The sequence below is a fragment of the Hyphopichia burtonii genome (genome assembly GCF_001661395.1).
Source record: "Hyphopichia burtonii NRRL Y-1933 unplaced genomic scaffold HYPBUscaffold_4, whole genome shotgun sequence".
Classification (NCBI taxonomy): Eukaryota; Fungi; Ascomycota; class Pichiomycetes; order Serinales; family Debaryomycetaceae; genus Hyphopichia; species Hyphopichia burtonii.
The window spans coordinates 509,567-529,031 of NW_017963731.1; the positions used below are offsets into that span (position 1 = coordinate 509,567).

Consider the following 19,465-nt stretch of genomic DNA (forward strand, 5'->3'; position numbering starts at 1 on the left):
TTCTCTTTTTGAGAGAAACAATTCACAAAACAAAGACACAGGAACTAACAAAACAAAAAAAAAGCCAAACAAAAATTCAAACTGGTGCAATTTTCACCGTTGGAGGAGGAAAATCGGTTGATTTCATCAAGGAATTGAAGGTCTTGTCAAGGAGCAGACAATCAGGAGGAAGACGTGCCGTTTGTATTGTAAGATTATATAAGCAGAGGGTATTGAAGGGCTAACGGTTTAGAAGCATATACTGGAGAGCTTTACGAACACTGTTCTCATTATATCTATTCCAAACCACGTAGAGATTGATCATGTCCTGCATTGACTCGACGACTTCATCTAGGTTAATGTGGGAATGGCTGAGAAAGTTCATGAACTTGTTGATTTTGATGGTGTCTTCGTCTAGTTTGATATCCTGGAAGTGGGAGGGATCGAACTCATCCTGGGACTGGGTGTTGGGCTGGTTGATTGTAGAGTTGGTGGTCTGCGGGTGATTGTTGCTGGAGTTTGCCAATGCCATCAAGTCATCGATTTGCATGGTGTTACTGGCGTCTTGTCTGGAGTTTATCTGCTGGAGCTGCTGGGCTTGGTTGATGGTGCTTGCGCCAGTAGAGACCCCTCCGGGTCCAACTGTAGATCCAGCAGAGGCTCCAGTGGTAGAGGACCCACTGACGGCGCCAGTGGCGGCGCCGCCGCCGCTGCTGGCACCACCGCTGGTGCCACCTCTTAGCGCTGTCAAATTTTTCTTCAAGACCACCGTGATATAGATCGACGCAACCGCTATGATATGGGGAGGAAATAGTAAATGTAAATCAGTGATGTAGCTATCGTTAATCAAAGACCAACAGTTTTGTAGTTCATCATTAGTCAACCGGAACCCATATACACTATAGTTTTCTTCTAAAAAAGACCTTATCTGCATCAAAGATTTATAAGGATGATGTAAAAACAAAAAACTCTCCATTTCTTCAATTAAATAAAATTCAAATTCAGCTAATTTAGTTATATCATGAGGTATATACTCTGGCCAGAGATTTCTGGCTTCAGATATAATCAATCGAATATGCTGAGGACACTCCTCTATCTTGCACGCCACGTAAATACACGTAGTTACCAATAAATAAACATTTATCTCCTTCAATAATACTCGAGTTAGAAATCGGGTCAAGTATACTTCGGCGCTAGCCAACGCCACTTGTCTGATGTTCAATCTTCTTCCCAACTTCACCAACAACGTATGCAAATAGATCCTCATGTTATAGTCGTAGTTGATATTAGGATAATCCTTGATAAACCCATTTTGAATCATCTTCTTCTCTAGTATCATCAACTTTCTTCTGCTCTCAAGCAAGTTCAGTCGGGTCAATTGCCATCGCGTTCTCTGTGAAGAGCTCCAAAAATCAGCAGACATCCTCTTCTATATCTCTTTGGCCTAGCTTTTCACCCAGCGTCCTATTAATCTAGCAATGCCAAAGATAAATCAAATTGTTATCAGAAGAAGATAAAACCTTTTTTTTTTTTTTTTTTAAAGAATCTGTTGGTTTTTTTGCCTCACTCAAAAAATAGACCAAAGGCAGCTGACAAACCCACTGGAAATAGACAGCTTGCTAGACTCGTTCAGCCAAAATGCCCTAGACGATCCAAAGAAGAGATGGATAAAGTCTGAACTGAAGTGAAAAAGAAGAAGGGTGCTGGTACGTGGAATGGATTGTAGTTTGACAGTTAAAATTTCAGTTTTGATCTCCAACTCCGACTTGCGACGACGGGTTTTCCCCCGTTTTTAGCCTTGAATTTACCCTTCTTTCAACCCTTATTCCAGCCCTCAAGCAGATAAGCCCTGGCTGCAGTCGGCCACAGACAGTACTGCTGTCCTGGGTAGCAGATGTGATGGATAGAGATTGTTGCAACTCGCACACTGACCGTTTTTGTGGGGGACCAAACTGATTTTTTTTTCTTTTCTTTGGTGAATAAACGACGGAAACGAATACTTCTTTAACTTGAGTACCGTATGCTTAGATAAATCATTAAGAGATGACTCCAATTAGCCCCAAGCAGTCCAAGTCGTTTCGTACTTCGAACCCGGAAGCAGATTCGGCCATAGATCGAACGATACCGGATTTCCCAGCTGCTCAGATACCCGATGAGGATAAGTATTTCAAAACTCATAAACCTCCAAGCTACTTGGGCGAAATATCCGAACAGGTTTCTGAGTTCATTGAACATCACAAGAAGGTGACCGGTAAGAAGGTGGTGTTGGTGACCTCCGGAGGTACCACCGTACCATTGGAGAATAATACTGTTAGGTTTATTGATAATTTTAGTGCTGGTACTAGAGGTGCAACCTCAGCAGAATATTTCTTAGAGAATGATTATGCAGTGATTTTTTTGCATCGGGAGTTTAGTCTTTTACCATATTCAAGACATTATAGTCATACCACCAATTGTTTTTTGGATTACATGACCGAAGTTAATAATAAAGTTGAAATCAATCCTGATTTTGCCGATCAAATGTTGGTTGTTTTAAGAAAATATAATGATGCTAAGACTTCGAAATCTTTATTATTAGTACCATTTACTACTGTGAATCAGTATTTATATACCTTAAGAACAATATCTGAACTGTTACAATCTTTAGATTCGAAAGCTTTGTTTTATTTGGCTGCTGCAGTTTCAGATTTTTTTTTACCTCAATCAAGGTTACCTCAACATAAAATCCAATCTCAAGCCACTGGTAAACTTATTGTTGATTTGGAGCAAGTTCCTAAATTTTTGAGTAGGTTAGTTGATAATTGGGCTCCTAGTGCAATGATTGTATCTTTTAAATTAGAAACCGATAGTTCTATTCTTATCAAGAAGGCTAAATCAGCTTTAGATAGATATCAACACCAATTAGTGATTGGAAATTTATTACAAACTAGGAAAAAAGAAGTTGTCTTCGTTACTCCTGATGGTAAAGAAAATTGGATAACATTAACCAATGAACAAATTGATCAAGATGTTGAAATTGAAAGTTTGATCATTCCAGAAGTAATAAAAGAACATAAATCTTGGGTTACAAATCACGATAGAAAATAAATATTATCTATATACATTTTATGCCTTTATTTATATACACTGATTATAAAAATGAAATACCAATACCATATTGTATACCTTTTCTAGTATAATCTCGTTCATGTACTGCTAATGGTAAGACAAAATTTAATTCAAATCTTGCAACTGGATGATTGAATAATAAACCAAATCCATAACTTATTGAGTGTTCTTTGATTAAATCTTTAGCTAACTCTTTAGAAGTTTTAGTTTGATTAATTGGTAATAGTTTACCAAAATTTATAAAATTATGAATTTTAAAATTAGATTCCTCATACCTTGGGATATTAGAAATTACTGAAATCCCACCATTTAAGAAATAATCTCCTCCAATTGATGAATTATAGTTTTTAGGACCTAATCCATTAATGGTAAATGATCGCACATCATTTGGACCTCCAATATAAAATCTATCAAGTATTGAGCTATTGCCATTTAATGAATGTAAAATACCCGATTTGTTACTCAAAATTAATGAATGGTTTTTAGCAAACTTATAAGCAAATTGAGACTCATAAACTAATTTAACGTATTTATAAGTATTGAAGTTAAACAAACCATTATATTCAATACCGAATCTTAAATATTTCCCACTGGTTGGTAAAGACCTATTATTTCTGGTATCGTATCTCCAATTATATATTAAAGCAGATTTGAAATCCTCCCCGGTTTGGTTTATCACTTCCAAAGACTTCGATCCAGTATTGATCAATGATCTCCATTGATTTTCCATGATCAATTCATGGTTTATATTACTTGAATATTGGGTATAAATTCGATTTGTTAAACCTCTGGTTTTAACATCACAATTGATCCAGTCTAATTTTCTGGTGTTCAATGATAAAATGTTCTCTAAAATGTAATTGGATTGGTTCAAAATTGGCTGATTATAATTAAGATGGTATGATGACTGTGTTTTGGTACCAGTTATAGCATCAAAAATCAAATTTTCAGCTCCCCCAAATATATTTTTCAATTGAAATTGAATATATCCATCTCCTTCCCCATTACCTATATTTGTACCTGTTTTGGCGTAAAACTTCTTATTTGGTATTATATTGAAAACAGGTACTACCTGGGGTATAAAGTTATTCCGATGGAATAACTTTCTGGGCAACTGGTGAAGAGAAACCAATGAATTTTCAACTATGTTCAATTTATTTAAATTTTCATTCACTAAATCAAGTTTTTGGAAAAAGTCATTCAAAGTTGTGATGTTCGTAGCTAATATTGGTTTAAATTGTTCTTTCAAAAACAGGTCCCTGAAAGACTGGGAATTAGTAATTTGGGCATTCTTTATTGATACTGGACTGCTTGCGTGATCTTTGAATAGAGTCTCTAAGTAGTCTTGACTCTGCTTCATCATTAATTGTTGTTTAGAATCGCGTAATTCTTGTAATTCCTTTTCCTCTTTCGTTGCATACTCCTGACTCTTAGACTGGCGTGATAGCCTATCTATCATCAGCTCTTCATATTCTAATGACATTTTGTTATATAATTCTAGGCAGCTTGGTATAATTCGTTTTCAAAAAAAAAAAAAACTGAAAAAAAAAAATAAAAAAACAAAAAAAAAAAATTAAAACGAGAAAAGACTGAAAAAACGTCAATTACTTCAAAACTTCATTGAGCTACATCGGGTTAGATATTACAAGATCTGTATATTTGATAGTGTTCTTGTTTTTTATTCATCCATTCATCAGCAAATGTAGATACAGTAAGCAAAACATAAGGAAAATTTTGAAGAGAGAAGTAAGTGAAAACCAGAAAATAAAACTCCATATAACCATTAAGCGTTGATAAAAAAAAAAAAAATTAAAAAAGCAAAAAAAAAAACTGACAATATATATAAAGAAGTAAACAAGACGTAAGTAAGTTACGATAAATCAGAAGGAATGTGAGAGAGAAAGTAGAAACAAAGGCTAGTCCAAGTGACATCAGAAAACTAATCAGGAGGAGAAATTGCAACCTGAGGAATTGATTGAACACTGTTTGAAGTACTGCTTAATAACGCACTCGTAGGACTTAGGAAATCATTCGAGCTAGTTTCATCATTGTTGTTTGAGGAATTAGTAGTTGGAGGATTTAAGGAAGCATTTTGGGCATTCATTATATTAGCCATTCCAATAGCCGAATTATCATTTAGATCACCATTTTTTTCAAGTTTCGATTGTCCATTGGATACTTTTTCACGCTCATCTTCTTCGACTAAGAGTCTTATACATTCTTTACCAGCTTCAGTTTGAAAATGTCTTCTTAAAGCATCAGCTCTTGCAAATTTTCGACCACAACCATAAGGAGTACCATCTTTTAAGAAACCTTTACATTGGAATTTCTTTTCACCGGTATGTAAGTCTTCATGTCTCTTACGATCGTGTTGTCTAGCAAAAGCTTTACCACAAACATTACAAATAAAGGGTCTTTCATCAGTATGTGTTCTCAAATGGGATTTCAAATTATAGGGTCTAGTAAATCTTTTATCACATAAATGACAAGCATAAACAGAAGGATGTTTCTGAGTTCTTTTGGACGATTGATTTGGAGATGCTAATTCTAACATTTTTTCCCTAGAAGAAATGGACAAATTTTTATTTGAGTCATCATTATCAATATTTTGATTTTGATCGTTATCACTTAATCCATCCTCGTCCATATCACTTGTTATAGAGGATCTCAGTCTTGATCTTGATCTTGAATGCTGATGAGTTTTGTTTGAGTGATTTCTTCTACGACCTCTTTTAATATTTTGAAATTCTTCCGGTTTAAGTAATAAATTTTGTTGATTTTCAGATAAATCCGACACTACTGATCCAGGACTTGAAGGTGATAATTGTGAATTGATCATTAAGTTTGAGGTACTATTACTATGGAATAAAGGATTTAAATTATTTTGATTATTTTGAATATTTTGATCAGTATTTGAACCTTGATGAGGTGAATTTTCAATCGATGAATTTCTTGAAGAGTTTGAAAATAGTGAAGGTGTTCTAGCAACAGTTTCTGGTGCTTTATCTATTGAAATGGTCACTTCACGTTGTTGAAGCTGATTTTGAGCTTGTTGATGTAGAAGCATTTGTTGTTGTTCAAATTGTTGATGAAGCTGTTGTTGATGAAGTTGTTGTTGCTGCTGTTGTTGTTGTTGTAATTGATTTGATTGTTGCAGAATCGTATTGTTGTAATTGATCAAGTTGTTTTCGGTTAATTGACTCAAGTCATTGGTTAATTGATTATGAATTAAATTAGCATTTAATTGAGGTAAAGGTTCTTCAGTTAATGAGAAATTAAACTGAGGATTTTGACCAATCTGTTGGTTATATTGGGGGGACATTTCATTTACTTGATTGATCAAGTGATTTGATTGATTTGGCTGAGTCATACCAATCAAGTTAGTACTTGAAATAGAACCACCTAAAGCAATTTCGGTATCGAAATTGTTTATTGAATTTGAAACGTCATGACCTAAATACGGAACCGATTGGGGAATATCATTAAATTGATTAGGTAAAGGACTTGCTGATTCATTTAAACTTGATTGGTGATTATTATTACTGAAATGCGATAAAGCATCCAAAAATGGACTTGCTGGATTTGAAGAAGCATCACTATATAAAGAATGATTTGAATAAACACTTGGACTTCTTGGATTTAAAAACGTACTTGAGCTATTATTATTATAGTTATTGAAATTTGTTGGTGATAATAAATCATTATTTGAATGATTTTGATATAGATTATCAGTATTTAACGATAATCCCGATTTATTACCTAGATTAATATTAACGTTTTTATGGAACTGATTATTATCGTTAATCTGAAATTTAGGTTGATTAATGATTGATTGATCGTTAACCAATAATTCGTTCATATCTCTCTCTATTGGACTTTTTGAATGGTCAAATTCTATATTGGTTGAAGGTATCGATGGAGAAGTAGAATTCAGAAAAGCCTGATTCGCCAGTTGTGATTCCTGGCGTCCATTCTTATTAGGTATCATTGGAGGTGAAAAATTTAGCATATCATATAATTGATCATCCTCCGTCTTCATAGGAACCTGATTATACAATTGATCATCCTCCGTTTTTATGGGAATATGGTTGTTTGACATCTTGAATAGATTATTACTCAATGGACCAACTTCTCGACAAGCTAGTAACCTGGCAATTATTAATTAAAATGGTCTGGGAGTGAGTTTTTGTTTTGGGTTTTTTGTTGTTTTTTTTCGGGTTTTCCTTTCGTTGTTTGTTTTCCCTTTTATTCAAAAATAAAAATGTGTCAAACCGTTCACTGGAATCTGTCAACTTAAGCTAACTCTGCCAACAGTGTTTGGTGGTATAAAGCGAATAGATGTGGGTGGGAATGGCTAGACGATAAAATTGGAATGAATCTTTCCAAATTAAAAGTGAAAATGAAACAAAAATAACGTCAAAAAAAAAAAAAAAAAAAAAAAAAAAAAAAAAAAAAAAAAAAAAAAAAAAAAAAAAAACCCAATCCTTTTTCCAAAAATCGAATGCTTTGAATCTGAAAACTTTTACCACTAATTGAGTACCTGAAATTTTAAATCAAGTAAGTGACAGTACCCTCGTTGCCCTGTTCAATACGGTTTAGTAGATAAAAATCCTTTATTAAAAGCATTTACTCCGAAAACAAAGGACAAAGATGATCATTTGTTGGCGCAGTTGTCGGTGTCTGGTGCACGGATGCACGGGTGCGCGGCGGAGATGCTTAAACTAAGTCTACACTAGAAGTATGTACCGGGAAGTAGTTATTGAGTAAGTAGGTCAAAGACAATGTGCCAGACGTCTGGAGCAAAAGTTTTCACCTTCTCTACATGCTGGACGGAGCCCGGGTGGAAGAAGGACTCGATTTCGTCTTTTAGGCGGTCCACATCGGTGGTGTGAACATTTTCATGGATGTGAATATAGCCAGGACTGGTTTTTCGTATTTTGGCACTATATTGCCAGGAAGGTTTGGAACTTGGAAGTAGACCCAAGTTGATATGCAGAATGGCGGGATCCAATTCTTGTAAGCGATGAAGCGAATACTCGTTGCTTTCTTTGAAAATTACTGCTTGGATGCCTTCATTTTCGTCTTGGGAAAATTGTTGTTTGGTGTACTCTTGTTGGTGTTCGACTACTCGGTATTTGAACTTATTCAATTGTAGCCCTCTTACCAAGCCTTCGATTGACCACGGGTTGATCTCCCAGCAAAACATCCTCATGCCTCTGGTGAGATACAGTAAGGTGAAGTAGCCAATACCAGCGTATAAATCACACCCCCAATCGCCAGGATTGATGTTGTAGTTTTGCAAGATTCTTGCCTTTTCCTTGATGTTACCTCGACTGAACATGGTGTATTTGGGGCTCCACGTTTGTATGATTCCGTTCTGGGTGATCTGACACCAAAAAGCCGACCGGAAGTCTTGATCACTGGGCTCTTCGAACGAACTCAGTGGCCCAAAGTCTCCGTAGAGTGGGAGAATATTGAAAGGTCGTCTCATCACGTCCGACTCAATGATCGGCTTGTTGACTGCAAAATGAGTTACGTTTTCGAAAAACCCAGTCTGCTTGAGCAGCTCCCAGAAACCTGGGCTAAGATACTTTGTCCACACTGGATCATCAAAAGTCCCACTCTTGAATAGCACCATGGGCTTATAGATGGTCCATTTTTTCGGCACCTTTTGCATCAACCGCTCAATTTCATCCTCGGGAACTCCCTGCAAGAGCTGGCGGACCATCTGGTCAAATGTCTGTGGGTGTTCAGTCACCTCCACCTGCTCGAGTCTATACGATACCCTGGGCAACTTTGCTTCCACCGTCCTGCTATCATTGGTGTTGGTCAAGATTTCAATCTCTCCGTCCTTTCGACTGATCTTATCGCGGGACCCGGATAAAAGTCTGGCCTCTTCTAAGCTTGTCTTGATCCCTTTGAGTTGCCTTGGATCCTTAATAACTATCTTGACCACCATACTCCTTATGGACTCTGGCATTTGTAATAGTTCACTTTCCCATTGAAGATCTGAAAACCTTTTTCCTTCTCGCTTCTTCTTGATTGACACACACTGGCGTTTAGCACCCAAATCCTTTACTACTATCTACTGGCACTGGGTGATTGTTTGAGTGCCTGAGTTATCTAATCACTGTCCTGGAATTCTATCCATCAGCTCCATTATTCATTACTTCCACCAGTTCCATTATTACTTCCATCAGTCCCATCGCCTGCCCTTTACATATCGTTTACATGTTTTTCACAGACATATTCTTCTTCCACGTTTCCTTCTTCCGCCGTTCAATTGCTTGAGCGCCGAGGCACCCATCAGCCCATTGGTCACCATATCATTCACATCATATCCACCAGCTAATGGCTGAATGGGACCGGTATCATTGGTCACGTGAAAACCGTTTTCGGTACCGTAGTGTCCGAACCAGCTACAGAACGCACCCATACACCAGTAGTTTTAATCTTAGTCAATGCTTTGGAGAATGCCCTTCCAAGAAGGTGTTTGGTTGTTGGTGTGCTGGGGAATAATCGCCAGTGGCTGGTGGAGGGTGCCATCGTAGAACAATGCGAGTAGATGAATGGCAGACCAGTGGAGCAGTGGGATGGCAGTAAAGATCAACAAAAAAACTCACAAAAATGGCTTTTTGTTGATTTAAAATTTTTCCAAAACAATTCTCGTTAAATTATATCATTTTTTTTGATCAAAAGTCAATTAACTTCTCTTTAAATTCATCAACAAATTGGATTACCAAAGAGTCAGAATTCCACTCCCTTTGAATTTCTTTCCTTCTTCAATTTATCCAATACCTCTTTCCTCTCTTCCTCTTCTTTTTTTTTTCTTTCTTTTCTTTTCTTCTTTTTTTTATTTTTTTTTTTCAACGTTTTTTGTTTTACCTTGTTAATTTTTCAGTTTACGTTATTTTAACCAACCTAGTCGTTCCTTTGTATTGTTAATTGTTTCCCCGAGTGTATTACTTTCATTCTATTTGAGTTTTAACTTTGAATCCCAAATTTCCCCCTTTCATAATAGATTTATTTCCATCATTTGTTTTAATTCTTTCCTAAAAAAAGTTTTGTTATAATAAGTGCATAATGTCTGAACAACAACACCCAATTGAAAAACAAGTTGAGCAACCAGTTGAATCGGTTGAAGCCCCAGTTGAAGCCCCGGTTGAAACTCCTGCTGAACAAAATGAACAACAACATTCCACTGAAAATGAACAGCCAGTTGACCAAGACCACCCAGAGCCAGAAGTTAATCCTGCTAGTGCAATTGAAGGTGGCCGTGAAGTGTCGAACAAAATCTTATACGTTGGTGGTTTACATAAATCAGTTACCGAAGATATTTTAAGAGATTTATTTTCAGTTGCTGGTAATATTGAATCAATTAAGATTTTAAACGATAAAAATAGACCCGGTTTCAATTACGCTTTTATCGAGTTTGAAAATACTCAATCTGCTGATATGGCTTTACATACTTTAAATGGTCGTATCATTAATAATTCTGAAATTAAAATTAATTGGGCTTTCCAATCTTCTTCAATAAATTCTAATAATACTATAGATGAACCTATTTTCAATTTATTCGTTGGTGACTTGAGTCCTGAAGTTGATGATGAGTCTTTGGGTAGAGCTTTTAGTAAATTTCCATCTCTTAAACAAGCTCATGTCATGTGGGATATGCAAACTGCTAGATCAAGAGGTTACGGTTTTGTTACTTTTACTCAACAAAATGATGCAGAATTAGCTTTACAAACTATGAATGGTGAATGGATTAATGGAAGAGCCATTAGATGTAATTGGGCATCTCATAAGTCTTCAAACGGTAATTCAAATCACTTTAGAAATAATCGTCATAATCATCATCATCAAAATAATAATTCAAATCGTCAATATAGACATTTTAATAATTTAAACGTTTTACCTCAACAGCAATTATCAAATTCAAACTTGGTTCCAAATAATAACTTTGGTTCTCCAAATCTTCAACAAAATTTACCAAATCAATCAAATAATGCGGTTGGTTCAAACGTTCAAGTTCCTCCTCCTTCAAACCCTGCTGCTGCTGCTGCTGCTGCCGTAGCTGCTGCTGCCGCTGCCAATGGTGGTCAACAGAATATCCCAGTCATGTCTCCTCAATCTTATGATATCGTTTTAAGACAAACTCCGTCATGGCAAACTACAGTTTACTTAGGTAATATCGCTCACTTCACTCAACAAACTGACTTAATTCCTTTATTACAGAATTTTGGTTTCATTGTTGACTTCAAATTCCATCCAGAAAGAGGTTGTGCTTTTGTAAAATATGACTCTCACGAAAGAGCTGCCTTGGCTATTGTTCAGTTGGCTGGTTTCACCATAAATGGTAGACCTTTGAAATGTGGTTGGGGTAAAGATAGACCTCCAATGGGTAATCAATATCAAAACTATGGTAGAGGTGCTCCTCCTCCATCTTCCTTATACGGTCAAGGCAGACCTTAAGTCATTGACCGTTGTATTTTCATGATGTTATTGAAACTTAATGATTCATCGTTGTTTTGTTTAGCTTTATGATCTTCCGTTCACTACTGTTTTATCCTATTCTTTTATTTTTGTCTTTTTTTTTTTACAAGTTTGTTCTTACTCCTTACATAAACACATAAAGATCTTTCTTCTCTTGTCTTTCTGTTTCTATCTCTGTTATTAAACGAAAATTATAGTACTATTGAAAAATTGGCTGTAAAATGTCTAAAACGTGCAAAAATCGTTTTTTTTTTTTTTTTTTTTTTTTTTAAGTGGAGAAAAAAATTAGCGAACTGAAAACATCACTAAATTTTTTTAATGAGAGCTTCATATCGAAAAATTTTCTTCATAAATTGAAAAGTACTTAACATCTTTTTGATTAGAATCCGTTTGAGTCTTAGACATAGGACGAGAGTTGTTATTTAACGTTTTTTGAAATAAACTGAGTAAGGATAGCCTCCTTCTTTTTCAAATTTCGAATTGATTTGTACGTTTGAACAGTTGCTTTGATTGAAAAGAAAAGAAAACAATAATCGAAAGAATTGGATCTCTGAGTTGCAAAATCTAGATAAGGTTTTGAAAAGTCAAAGTATTCACAGTTGAGATTACCAAACCTCCATTTCCTTGGTAGTGTTGGCTGAATTATTGTTGATCCGTTTCTGTATGTCATTTTCAATCAAGTTTCAAATTGCATCTTTTATTATCTTAATTTCATTAATTTCATTAATAATTTCAAAGGAAGAGAATATAATCTTATTGTCCATCGTGTTTCAATTAAATCATTTATTTAGACCTTATAGTGGTGATTATACCTCTGTCATATTCAATTTTTTTAAGAAATTCAAATCATCCATATCTTTAATACTATTCATTGTTCCATTACTTTATATTTCCCATAATCAAAATATTATTAATATTCCACAAGTTTTGAACAAAGTTATTTCTAAAATGAATTCTGGTTATAAGTTTATGTCTTCTTCTAATTCATCATTCAATTCCAGATCGAGATTTGGTGGAATGAACAAAAAATCAAAGGAATTGAAATTCGCTTTAAAGAATGGTGGTGAGCTCGGTGGTATAAGCAATGATGGTAACACTTGCTTTATGAACTCAGTTATTCAATCTTTAGCATCTTCAAGGCAATTACTAAATTTTATAGATTCTTATTTTTATCAAGAAATTGAAATGAATAATGGAGAAAAAATAATCAAAATCAAATCTAATCAACCTAATTCTGAATTAGTTTTCACTCAAGCATTGAAAAAATTATTTGATGATGTTAATGGTAAGTATGGTAATCGAGGTAAAGAGTTTAGTACAAAACCAATCTTAAATAAAATGCCAAATGGTCCAAAGCAAAATTTCTTCACTGGTTATAATCAAGAAGATGCTCAAGAGTTTTATCAATTGGTAATGGGTTTAGTCGAAACGGAATATAAAAAAACTATTGGTCAAACTGATAAAAAGAATAATTTTAAAAATGATGATGAAAAATATTGGGATATTAATCAAATTCCAAATTTACTCTCGGGCTGTGATGATTTAGGTAAATTAGGGAATGTTTATGTTCCTGCTTCTCAAGTTGATCCAAATTTGGTTGATGCAGATCATAAAGTATTTCCATTGAATTTGATCACTCCTGTTGATGGGGTGTCAGCCGAAAGGATTGGTTGCGTTGCATGTGGCGAAGTTGGTGGTATTCGATATTCTGTCATTAGTGGTTTAAGTTTAAATTTGCCTCAAAAGGAGTCATATTACTCTAAATATACTTTAGATGGCCTAATGAATGATTGGATCACTCCGGAAATCATCGAAGATGTTAATTGTAACAGATGTGGGTTAAACCAAACTAAAGAGTTTTTGAACAATAAAATAGAAGAATCCACCAATGAAACCTTGATCAAAAATTTCAAGGAAAGAATTGAGCTCATCGATAATGAATTGGCTAAAAATCATGTGAGTGATGAAGCTTTCGAAAAATTAACTACCAAACAAATGATAAGGAAGACAAAGAAGTCGAAACAAATTTTGTTAAGTAGGCCTCCTCCTTTATTATCAATGCATATAAATAGATCTGTTTTTGATCCAAGAACTTACATGATTGTCAAGAACTCAAGCAATGTTGCATTCCCAGCAAAATTTGATTTGTCTTCTTATGTTGCTGAACCAAAAGATATTAATATGGATGCTAGATTACCTTTCAGAAAACAAGATGAAAGAACAATAATAAGTCAACAGTCTTCTGGTAATGGCGTAGAAGACTATCCAACCTCCTCAGAGTCACCTAGTTCCGATAATAGTCAAAGCTCAGAATCAACTCCCGGTGAGGATATAAACATGAAGGAAGATATCGTCAATGCTAATACCGCTAGTACTGACGTATCAAATAACTCAATGATTACAGAACCAGCCAATCCAAAATTGGTTTATGATTTGAAAGCGGTGATTTCCCATTATGGTACTCATAATTATGGTCATTATATTTGCTACCGTAAATTGAGAGGTACCTGGTGGAGAATCAGCGATGAATCAGTATACGTTGTCACTGAAGATGAAGTTTTGAATTCACAAGGTACATTCATGATCTTTTATGAATTTAATGATGGTTTCAAAGAGATTTTAGAACCATTGGGTTCTGATGATGAAGATCAAGAACCATCGAATGAGAAGAAGTCCTCTCCACAGGAGCTTGACGATGATTCCTCTGATGAAAATTCCTCCTCAGATGACGGTCAAATGAACATCAATAATACTTCTGCTAAAACTGATTCACTTGGAAATACAATTCCCGATTCACAAGACGAAGATGAGTATGAAAGCTCTGGTTTAAGCGATGACAATGCAGTTAATGCAACTAAAGATGCCGACTATAATGTCGGTGAAGAAAGAGCTTTTCATATTTAGGCATTTTTATTTATCACTAATAACAAGGGCATTTGTATTCACAGTAAACTATTTGTAGAATTTGCAGTCGTTTTTTTGGGGTACATTTGAGATGAGCGAAAAAAAAAATTACGATCATAAATGAAAAATGTATCTTGAGTTCCGCTTGTTTAACGATTATCAGTCCACCAGCCATTGCTTAGTATGGGTAGAAAATTACAAGGCAGGAAGTCTGCTAATAAAACCAAGGGTCTTAAGGGTGCCTTGTTGCGCCATGAAGCCCATGAAAAATTAAAACAAAATGAGTCGAAGACATTAGCAGTCCAAAAGCAGAAGCAAGAAGAGAAACAAAGTTCCATGAAATCTGGTGGTTCTAAAAAGAAAGCACAGTCAAAGCAACAAATTCAACACCAGCAAAAGGGTCTCATTCCATTTAAGCCTGATGCCACTGTTTTGTTGGTAGGTGAAGGAGATTTTTCATTTGCTCGTTCCTTAGTGCAAGAGAATTTGATATTACCTGAAAATTTAGTGGCTACTAGTTTTGATTCAAAGGAAGAGGTACTTTCAAAGTACCCAGGAGTGGAAGAGATCATGAGTTTTTTGGAAAGTGAAGGTGTGAATGTTATTCATGAAGTTGATGCCACTGATTTGGTGACAAGTTTAAAGCTTAAACCAAATTCCAAGACCAAGCAAAAGCCAAACCGTATACTTCCTGCGGGCAAAAAGCTTAATTATATCATGTTCAACTTTCCACATACAGGGAGAGGGATGAAGGATGTAGATAGAAACATCAGAGATCATCAGAAATTGGTTCTCAATTATTTCAAAAGTTGCAAAGACTTATTCAGTTTAGCTAATAACTCTGCAAAAGATGACTTTGCTGGATACTCAACCGCCATCACATCTGATGAAGCAAGAGAAGGGAAAATAATCTTGTCTTTATTCGAGGGTGAACCTTATGCATCATGGAATATAAAAATTTTAGGAAGAAGTGAAGGCTTTCGAGTTGAAAGGTCTGGAAAGTTTGATTGGTTAAGTTTTCCTGGCTATCATCATAAAAGGACAAATGGCATAAGAGATACAACAAAACCAGCCGCAGAAAGGGAGGCAAGAGTGTATGTTTTTGATAAGTTTGTTCCAAAGGATCAGCAAAAGTCAAAACCTGAAAACAATGATTCTGATTCTGATTAGAATAACAAAATTTGGTAAATCATCTACAATATTGTAAAAGAAACTATAATTGTCATGAATTCATTAGGGAGTCCCGGTTTTCGAAAAAAAAAAAAAAAAAAATAGAAACATATATACATCAAGCGTCAAATTAAGTAATTTTAAGACAAAATTAGGCTGGATATACTCTGATACAATCTTCAATCATAAAAATTTCCCTTGTTAAGGGGTCTTTTATCTTTTTCATACGTAACAAGGTATTTTTCTCCGACAAGTGCTTTTCTGAGGGCTTCAATAATTTATCAAAAGGATAAATGTTACCATTAGGTAATTTATAAGGTTTTTCAAAAATATGAGTTATTAATTGAGCATAAGGAAGGTTCTTGCTCAAAGTGAATAATTCTGGGGAGCATACTGGACAATTGTTGATCTTATTAAGTAATCTATAATATTGATTTGGACCTCTAAATTTCTTATCTGTTAAAACTGCCAAATCCTTTTTGTATATATCCTCTTTTGAGTCCACATTATTTTCATAATCATCATTATGAAATATAGTATTTTCTGAATTGCAATAACATGATTTAGTTTTCAAACTTGAAAGACCAGCAGACAAGTAAACGAAAAGGGGATAGGTTTTGGAAATACCATAGATCTTATTGAAGTTTTCGATAAAACATTTAGATAGGCTTTCCCATCTTTCATTGGACAATAAGCGCTTGTATTCATGAAATCTTGGAGTGTTTGCCATTACGGCACTAGAGAAAAGAGTACTCTCATTACCATTCTTAGGATTGACTCCTTCGTTTATTGACATGTAGACTAATAACCCCCCAATTTCCTTTAATTTATTTAGATTCTTTTCATGTTTTTCATAATCACCATCGGAATAATTACCTTTATTACCATAAGGTGAGAGTTTTTCTCTTGAAAAGTATATAGCTTCGTTAACTTGACCCTTATTAATCAAGGATAAAAACTCGCAATAGTTAATTTCAAACTCAAGGTTTGAGTTCACTTTTTTTAATGCATTTCTATTCTCGTTGAACCAGGCAACAACCAAAGATAAATCATGATGTTCAATTATGGAAACAAACACTTTGTTAAAATTTTCTAGCAAGTCGTAATCAATCAATTTCAAAAGGTTTGTTTGTTGGAATGATCTTAAAAGTTTATTTCCAATGTTAGTCCCAGAATAAGTATTAGATTTAAGTAAATAGTCAACTATTAGTAGATTGGTTTGATCTCTATACCAATTGATAAGATTAACATTATGTAGATCCAACAATCTATCGCCACCATCTGAAACAGACTTTGAGCCTTCTTCTTTAGACTCTTCCTTTTTGTCGATAGTGAATTGCGCTAGGAGAGTTAAATTCTCAAGCCTTGCCATGAGTCTTGACCGCAATTCTTCGTCTTTCTTGATATTATTCTGAAGTTTTCTTTGGAATGATTCAAAATTCTTGATGATTTTTCTCACCATTTCTAATTTCATTGCTGTTGGAAGCTTCGGGTTCTTCTTGATCTTAGTCACATCATCGGAAACTTGCTTCTTTTGTTTTTCAATTTGTTTCTGAACATTCTTGAAATTCTTTTTGATAAGTTCTGTTGGTATCTTGAACTGAATCAGTCTCGTTTGTATATGAAAGTTAAGCGTTGGCTCACTCATGGTCAGGTCAGGCACCAGTGGGTATAATCAAAGAAGCTGTACAGAAAGAGAATAATTCTCTAAAAAGTATCTTATGGCTATCCTTCTCAAAAGTCAAAACGGTGTAGAGAAAGCTGTTTTAGGAGCATTCGTTATCCAATTTGATCCTTAAATTCCTAGTGCGGAGGATCGTTTTGCTACTCTTTTTGGATCTTTTTTTTTTTTTTGCTAAGAGCATGTCTACAGCTGATAATCTTCAAAAGATGAATATTATTTATATTATCTACTAATACTAATAAGCTATTATACTTATAAGCTATTATACTGGGAAGATGTCCTTTACGTTCAATTTCCCATCTTTCAATTGGTAGAAAAGCTTTTCCGACTTCGCTGTACCGATATCGAATTCATTTAGATACTTTAGATCTTCTGATACGATATCTGGTCTATTGTCTGGGTGTAATGGGGATAATTTATCGACAAAATCCGGTTTGACTTGATCATTTTCATAGAAATGGAAGACCAAGCTATTACCGGTATTCTTGACATGTTGTTGTTCCCAATTTTTTTGTTCTTGTTTGGAAGGTAATGATTTTGCACCCGACCAAACACCTGCAACGGCAGCAGCAGAAGCTTCGATTGTGTGGAAATTTAAATGAGCAACAGTAACACCAACAGTGGCCAAGGTTGGATCATCGATTGAAAAAGTATGGTAATAAAGACCATTGACTCTACTAACGTTGGAAGGAGAGACGACCTTCAAATAATCATGTAAAAATGGATAGTGGAAATGGTAACCGGTTGTAAGTAAAATCTTATCAACATTACGCTCGATACTACCATCTTTGAAGATGATTTCATTTTTGACAGCGTCGATTCTTTCGATTTCTGGCCTACGCGTAATGCCTTTGGAAACCAAAGCACCATTAATCCATTCAAAAACCAAGTTGGGGCTTCTTTGGGCAATGATTGTCTGTTTGGCTACTGGAACAATGTACTGAACCAATCCAGCAGTACTTACACCAAAACCAACAACCAAAACTTTTTGATCTTTGAATTCTTGCGAGGATCTATAAGACTTGGAATGGATCACTGAACCAGGATAAGTCTTATTGAATTCTGCCAATCCTTCAATATAAGGAATATTTGGTACTGAATAGTGACCATTCGAGACGATCACAGCATCGAATTCTTCTTTGTACCAATATTCTTCCCCATCGTTTTCATTTTTCTGCTTGACAGTGATTATCCACTTTCCTTCTGCGTTTTTAGTAACATGCTCAACACGCGTGTTGAATCGAATATAATCATTCAACCCTTCTCTTTCAACAAAATCTTCGATTCTACCTGATAATTCTTCTTGGCTAAGAAATGGATATATCGCTCTTTTTTCATCCAAGTACTTCTTTTCATTGGGAAGATATGAGAATCTGGTGAAGCGGGCCGGAACATTGGTGAATAAGTCCCTGTAGACTCCACTTCTCTTCCACTCTAACTCATTATAGATTTTTTTGGTTTCAATTTTAACCGGTTTCTCAAAACTGGAGTTTTCTATTCCTCCTGGAGCTTTCTGCTCGGGGTGAATCACATCCGGATCGTTGTATTTTCCGGTGTCCAAAATGTCTTGGGGTGGAGCCTTCAAATCTGATGTGTTAATCGATGGAGCCCAAATTCCTCCTGCTTTATCTTTTTGCTCAAACGCAACGATTTTTGTAAATTTAGGGTCCTCAGATTTCCCCGTACCAACAGTGGAGGTTCCATCTCTATTAGTATGGGATAATTCATAGATGGATGCAAGCCCTCCTGGGCCAGCACCGATTATTGCAACTTTCTCGATATCCAACTTAGTCATGCTTGATGATATTTAGTATAATATGCAGTTGCATTATTCTATGATAAACTCTCTCCTTAAGTACTAGCTAGGTGATTTTCATTAGTAAGTCACATTACTAAGAATATCCTCATACATAATGTTTTAGTAAAATGCAACACTAATCAGCGAACTAAGACGGGTACCAGGCAAAACATAAATTGTGGAGTCGCTCTTAAGCGATTGCAAAATTATTGCAAAAAATCCCAAATCTCATTTTTTTGCAATAAAAAAACCCAACCGCAGGCATTGCTTGAGAAAAAACTGTGGATTCAGCAGCATTTCATTCGACATACCAATCACCTCAAAAGTGA

At 35.2% G+C, this 19,465-nt stretch overlaps 10 protein-coding genes across 10 annotated transcripts; 4 read left to right on the forward strand and 6 right to left on the reverse strand.

Annotated features, from left to right (window-relative positions):
• Positions 1–4: 4 nt before the first annotated feature.
• Positions 5–1,402, reverse strand: SSN8 (cyclin-dependent protein serine/threonine kinase regulator; the record flags this gene model as incomplete). Its single annotated transcript, XM_020219705.1, has 2 exons — positions 5–559; positions 665–1,402. The coding sequence occupies 2 exons, from the start codon at positions 1,400–1,402 to the stop codon at positions 221–223; spliced, it is 1,077 nt and encodes a 358-aa protein (XP_020076092.1). The 3' UTR covers positions 5–220.
• A 126-nt stretch (positions 1,403–1,528) lies between these two features.
• HYPBUDRAFT_240896 (phosphopantothenate--cysteine ligase) lies at positions 1,529–3,124 on the forward strand. Its single transcript, XM_020223267.1, has one exon. The coding sequence runs from the start codon at positions 2,023–2,025 to the stop codon at positions 3,064–3,066; it is 1,044 nt and encodes a 347-aa protein (XP_020076093.1). The 5' UTR covers positions 1,529–2,022; the 3' UTR covers positions 3,067–3,124.
• SAM50 (SAM complex subunit) lies at positions 3,110–4,588 on the reverse strand (the record flags this gene model as incomplete). Its single annotated transcript, XM_020219706.1, has 1 exon — positions 3,110–4,588. The coding sequence occupies exon 1, from the start codon at positions 4,568–4,570 to the stop codon at positions 3,110–3,112; it is 1,461 nt and encodes a 486-aa protein (XP_020076094.1). The 5' UTR covers positions 4,571–4,588.
• Positions 4,589–4,917: 329 nt separating this feature from the next.
• Positions 4,918–5,649, reverse strand: CRZ1 (DNA-binding transcription factor; the record flags this gene model as incomplete). The annotated part of the gene is made up of 1 exon (XM_020221314.1): positions 4,918–5,649. A coding segment is annotated over exon 1 (611 nt), but the record flags the coding sequence as incomplete, so codon positions are not given.
• A 2,206-nt stretch (positions 5,650–7,855) lies between these two features.
• TRM12 (Trm12p) lies at positions 7,856–8,770 on the reverse strand (the record flags this gene model as incomplete). The annotated part of the gene is made up of 1 exon (XM_020223764.1): positions 7,856–8,770. A coding segment is annotated over one exon (915 nt), but the record flags the coding sequence as incomplete, so codon positions are not given.
• A 1,145-nt stretch (positions 8,771–9,915) lies between these two features.
• Positions 9,916–11,767, forward strand: HYPBUDRAFT_207039 (uncharacterized protein). The gene has a single exon (XM_020223050.1). The coding sequence runs from the start codon at positions 10,171–10,173 to the stop codon at positions 11,557–11,559; it is 1,389 nt and encodes a 462-aa protein (XP_020076097.1). The 5' UTR covers positions 9,916–10,170; the 3' UTR covers positions 11,560–11,767.
• A 782-nt stretch (positions 11,768–12,549) lies between these two features.
• UBP1 (ubiquitin-specific protease) lies at positions 12,550–14,484 on the forward strand (the record flags this gene model as incomplete). Its single annotated transcript, XM_020218680.1, has 1 exon — positions 12,550–14,484. The coding sequence occupies one exon, from the start codon at positions 12,550–12,552 to the stop codon at positions 14,482–14,484; it is 1,935 nt and encodes a 644-aa protein (XP_020076098.1).
• Positions 14,485–14,667: 183 nt separating this feature from the next.
• HYPBUDRAFT_108954 (25S rRNA (uracil2634-N3)-methyltransferase) lies at positions 14,668–15,654 on the forward strand (the record flags this gene model as incomplete). Its single annotated transcript, XM_020218670.1, has 1 exon — positions 14,668–15,654. One exon carries the CDS (start codon positions 14,668–14,670, stop codon positions 15,652–15,654), a length of 987 nt encoding a protein of 328 aa, XP_020076099.1.
• A 151-nt stretch (positions 15,655–15,805) lies between these two features.
• HYPBUDRAFT_139398 (glucose-induced degradation complex subunit) lies at positions 15,806–17,390 on the reverse strand (the record flags this gene model as incomplete). Its single annotated transcript, XM_020219707.1, has 1 exon — positions 15,806–17,390. Exon 1 carries the CDS (start codon positions 17,300–17,302, stop codon positions 15,806–15,808), a length of 1,497 nt encoding a protein of 498 aa, XP_020076100.1. The 5' UTR covers positions 17,303–17,390.
• Positions 17,391–17,600: 210 nt separating this feature from the next.
• HYPBUDRAFT_110108 (uncharacterized protein) lies at positions 17,601–19,133 on the reverse strand (the record flags this gene model as incomplete). The annotated part of the gene is made up of 1 exon (XM_020218745.1): positions 17,601–19,133. The coding sequence occupies one exon, from the start codon at positions 19,131–19,133 to the stop codon at positions 17,601–17,603; it is 1,533 nt and encodes a 510-aa protein (XP_020076101.1).
• Between the last annotated feature and the right edge of the window lie 332 nt (positions 19,134–19,465).

Coding starts and splice junctions, on each gene's coding strand:
- HYPBUDRAFT_240896 (XM_020223267.1), top strand. CDS start 2,023: ATGACTCCAATTAGCCCCAAGCAGTCCAAGTCGTTTCGTACTTCGAAC.
- HYPBUDRAFT_207039 (XM_020223050.1), top strand. CDS start 10,171: ATGTCTGAACAACAACACCCAATTGAAAAACAAGTTGAGCAACCAGTT.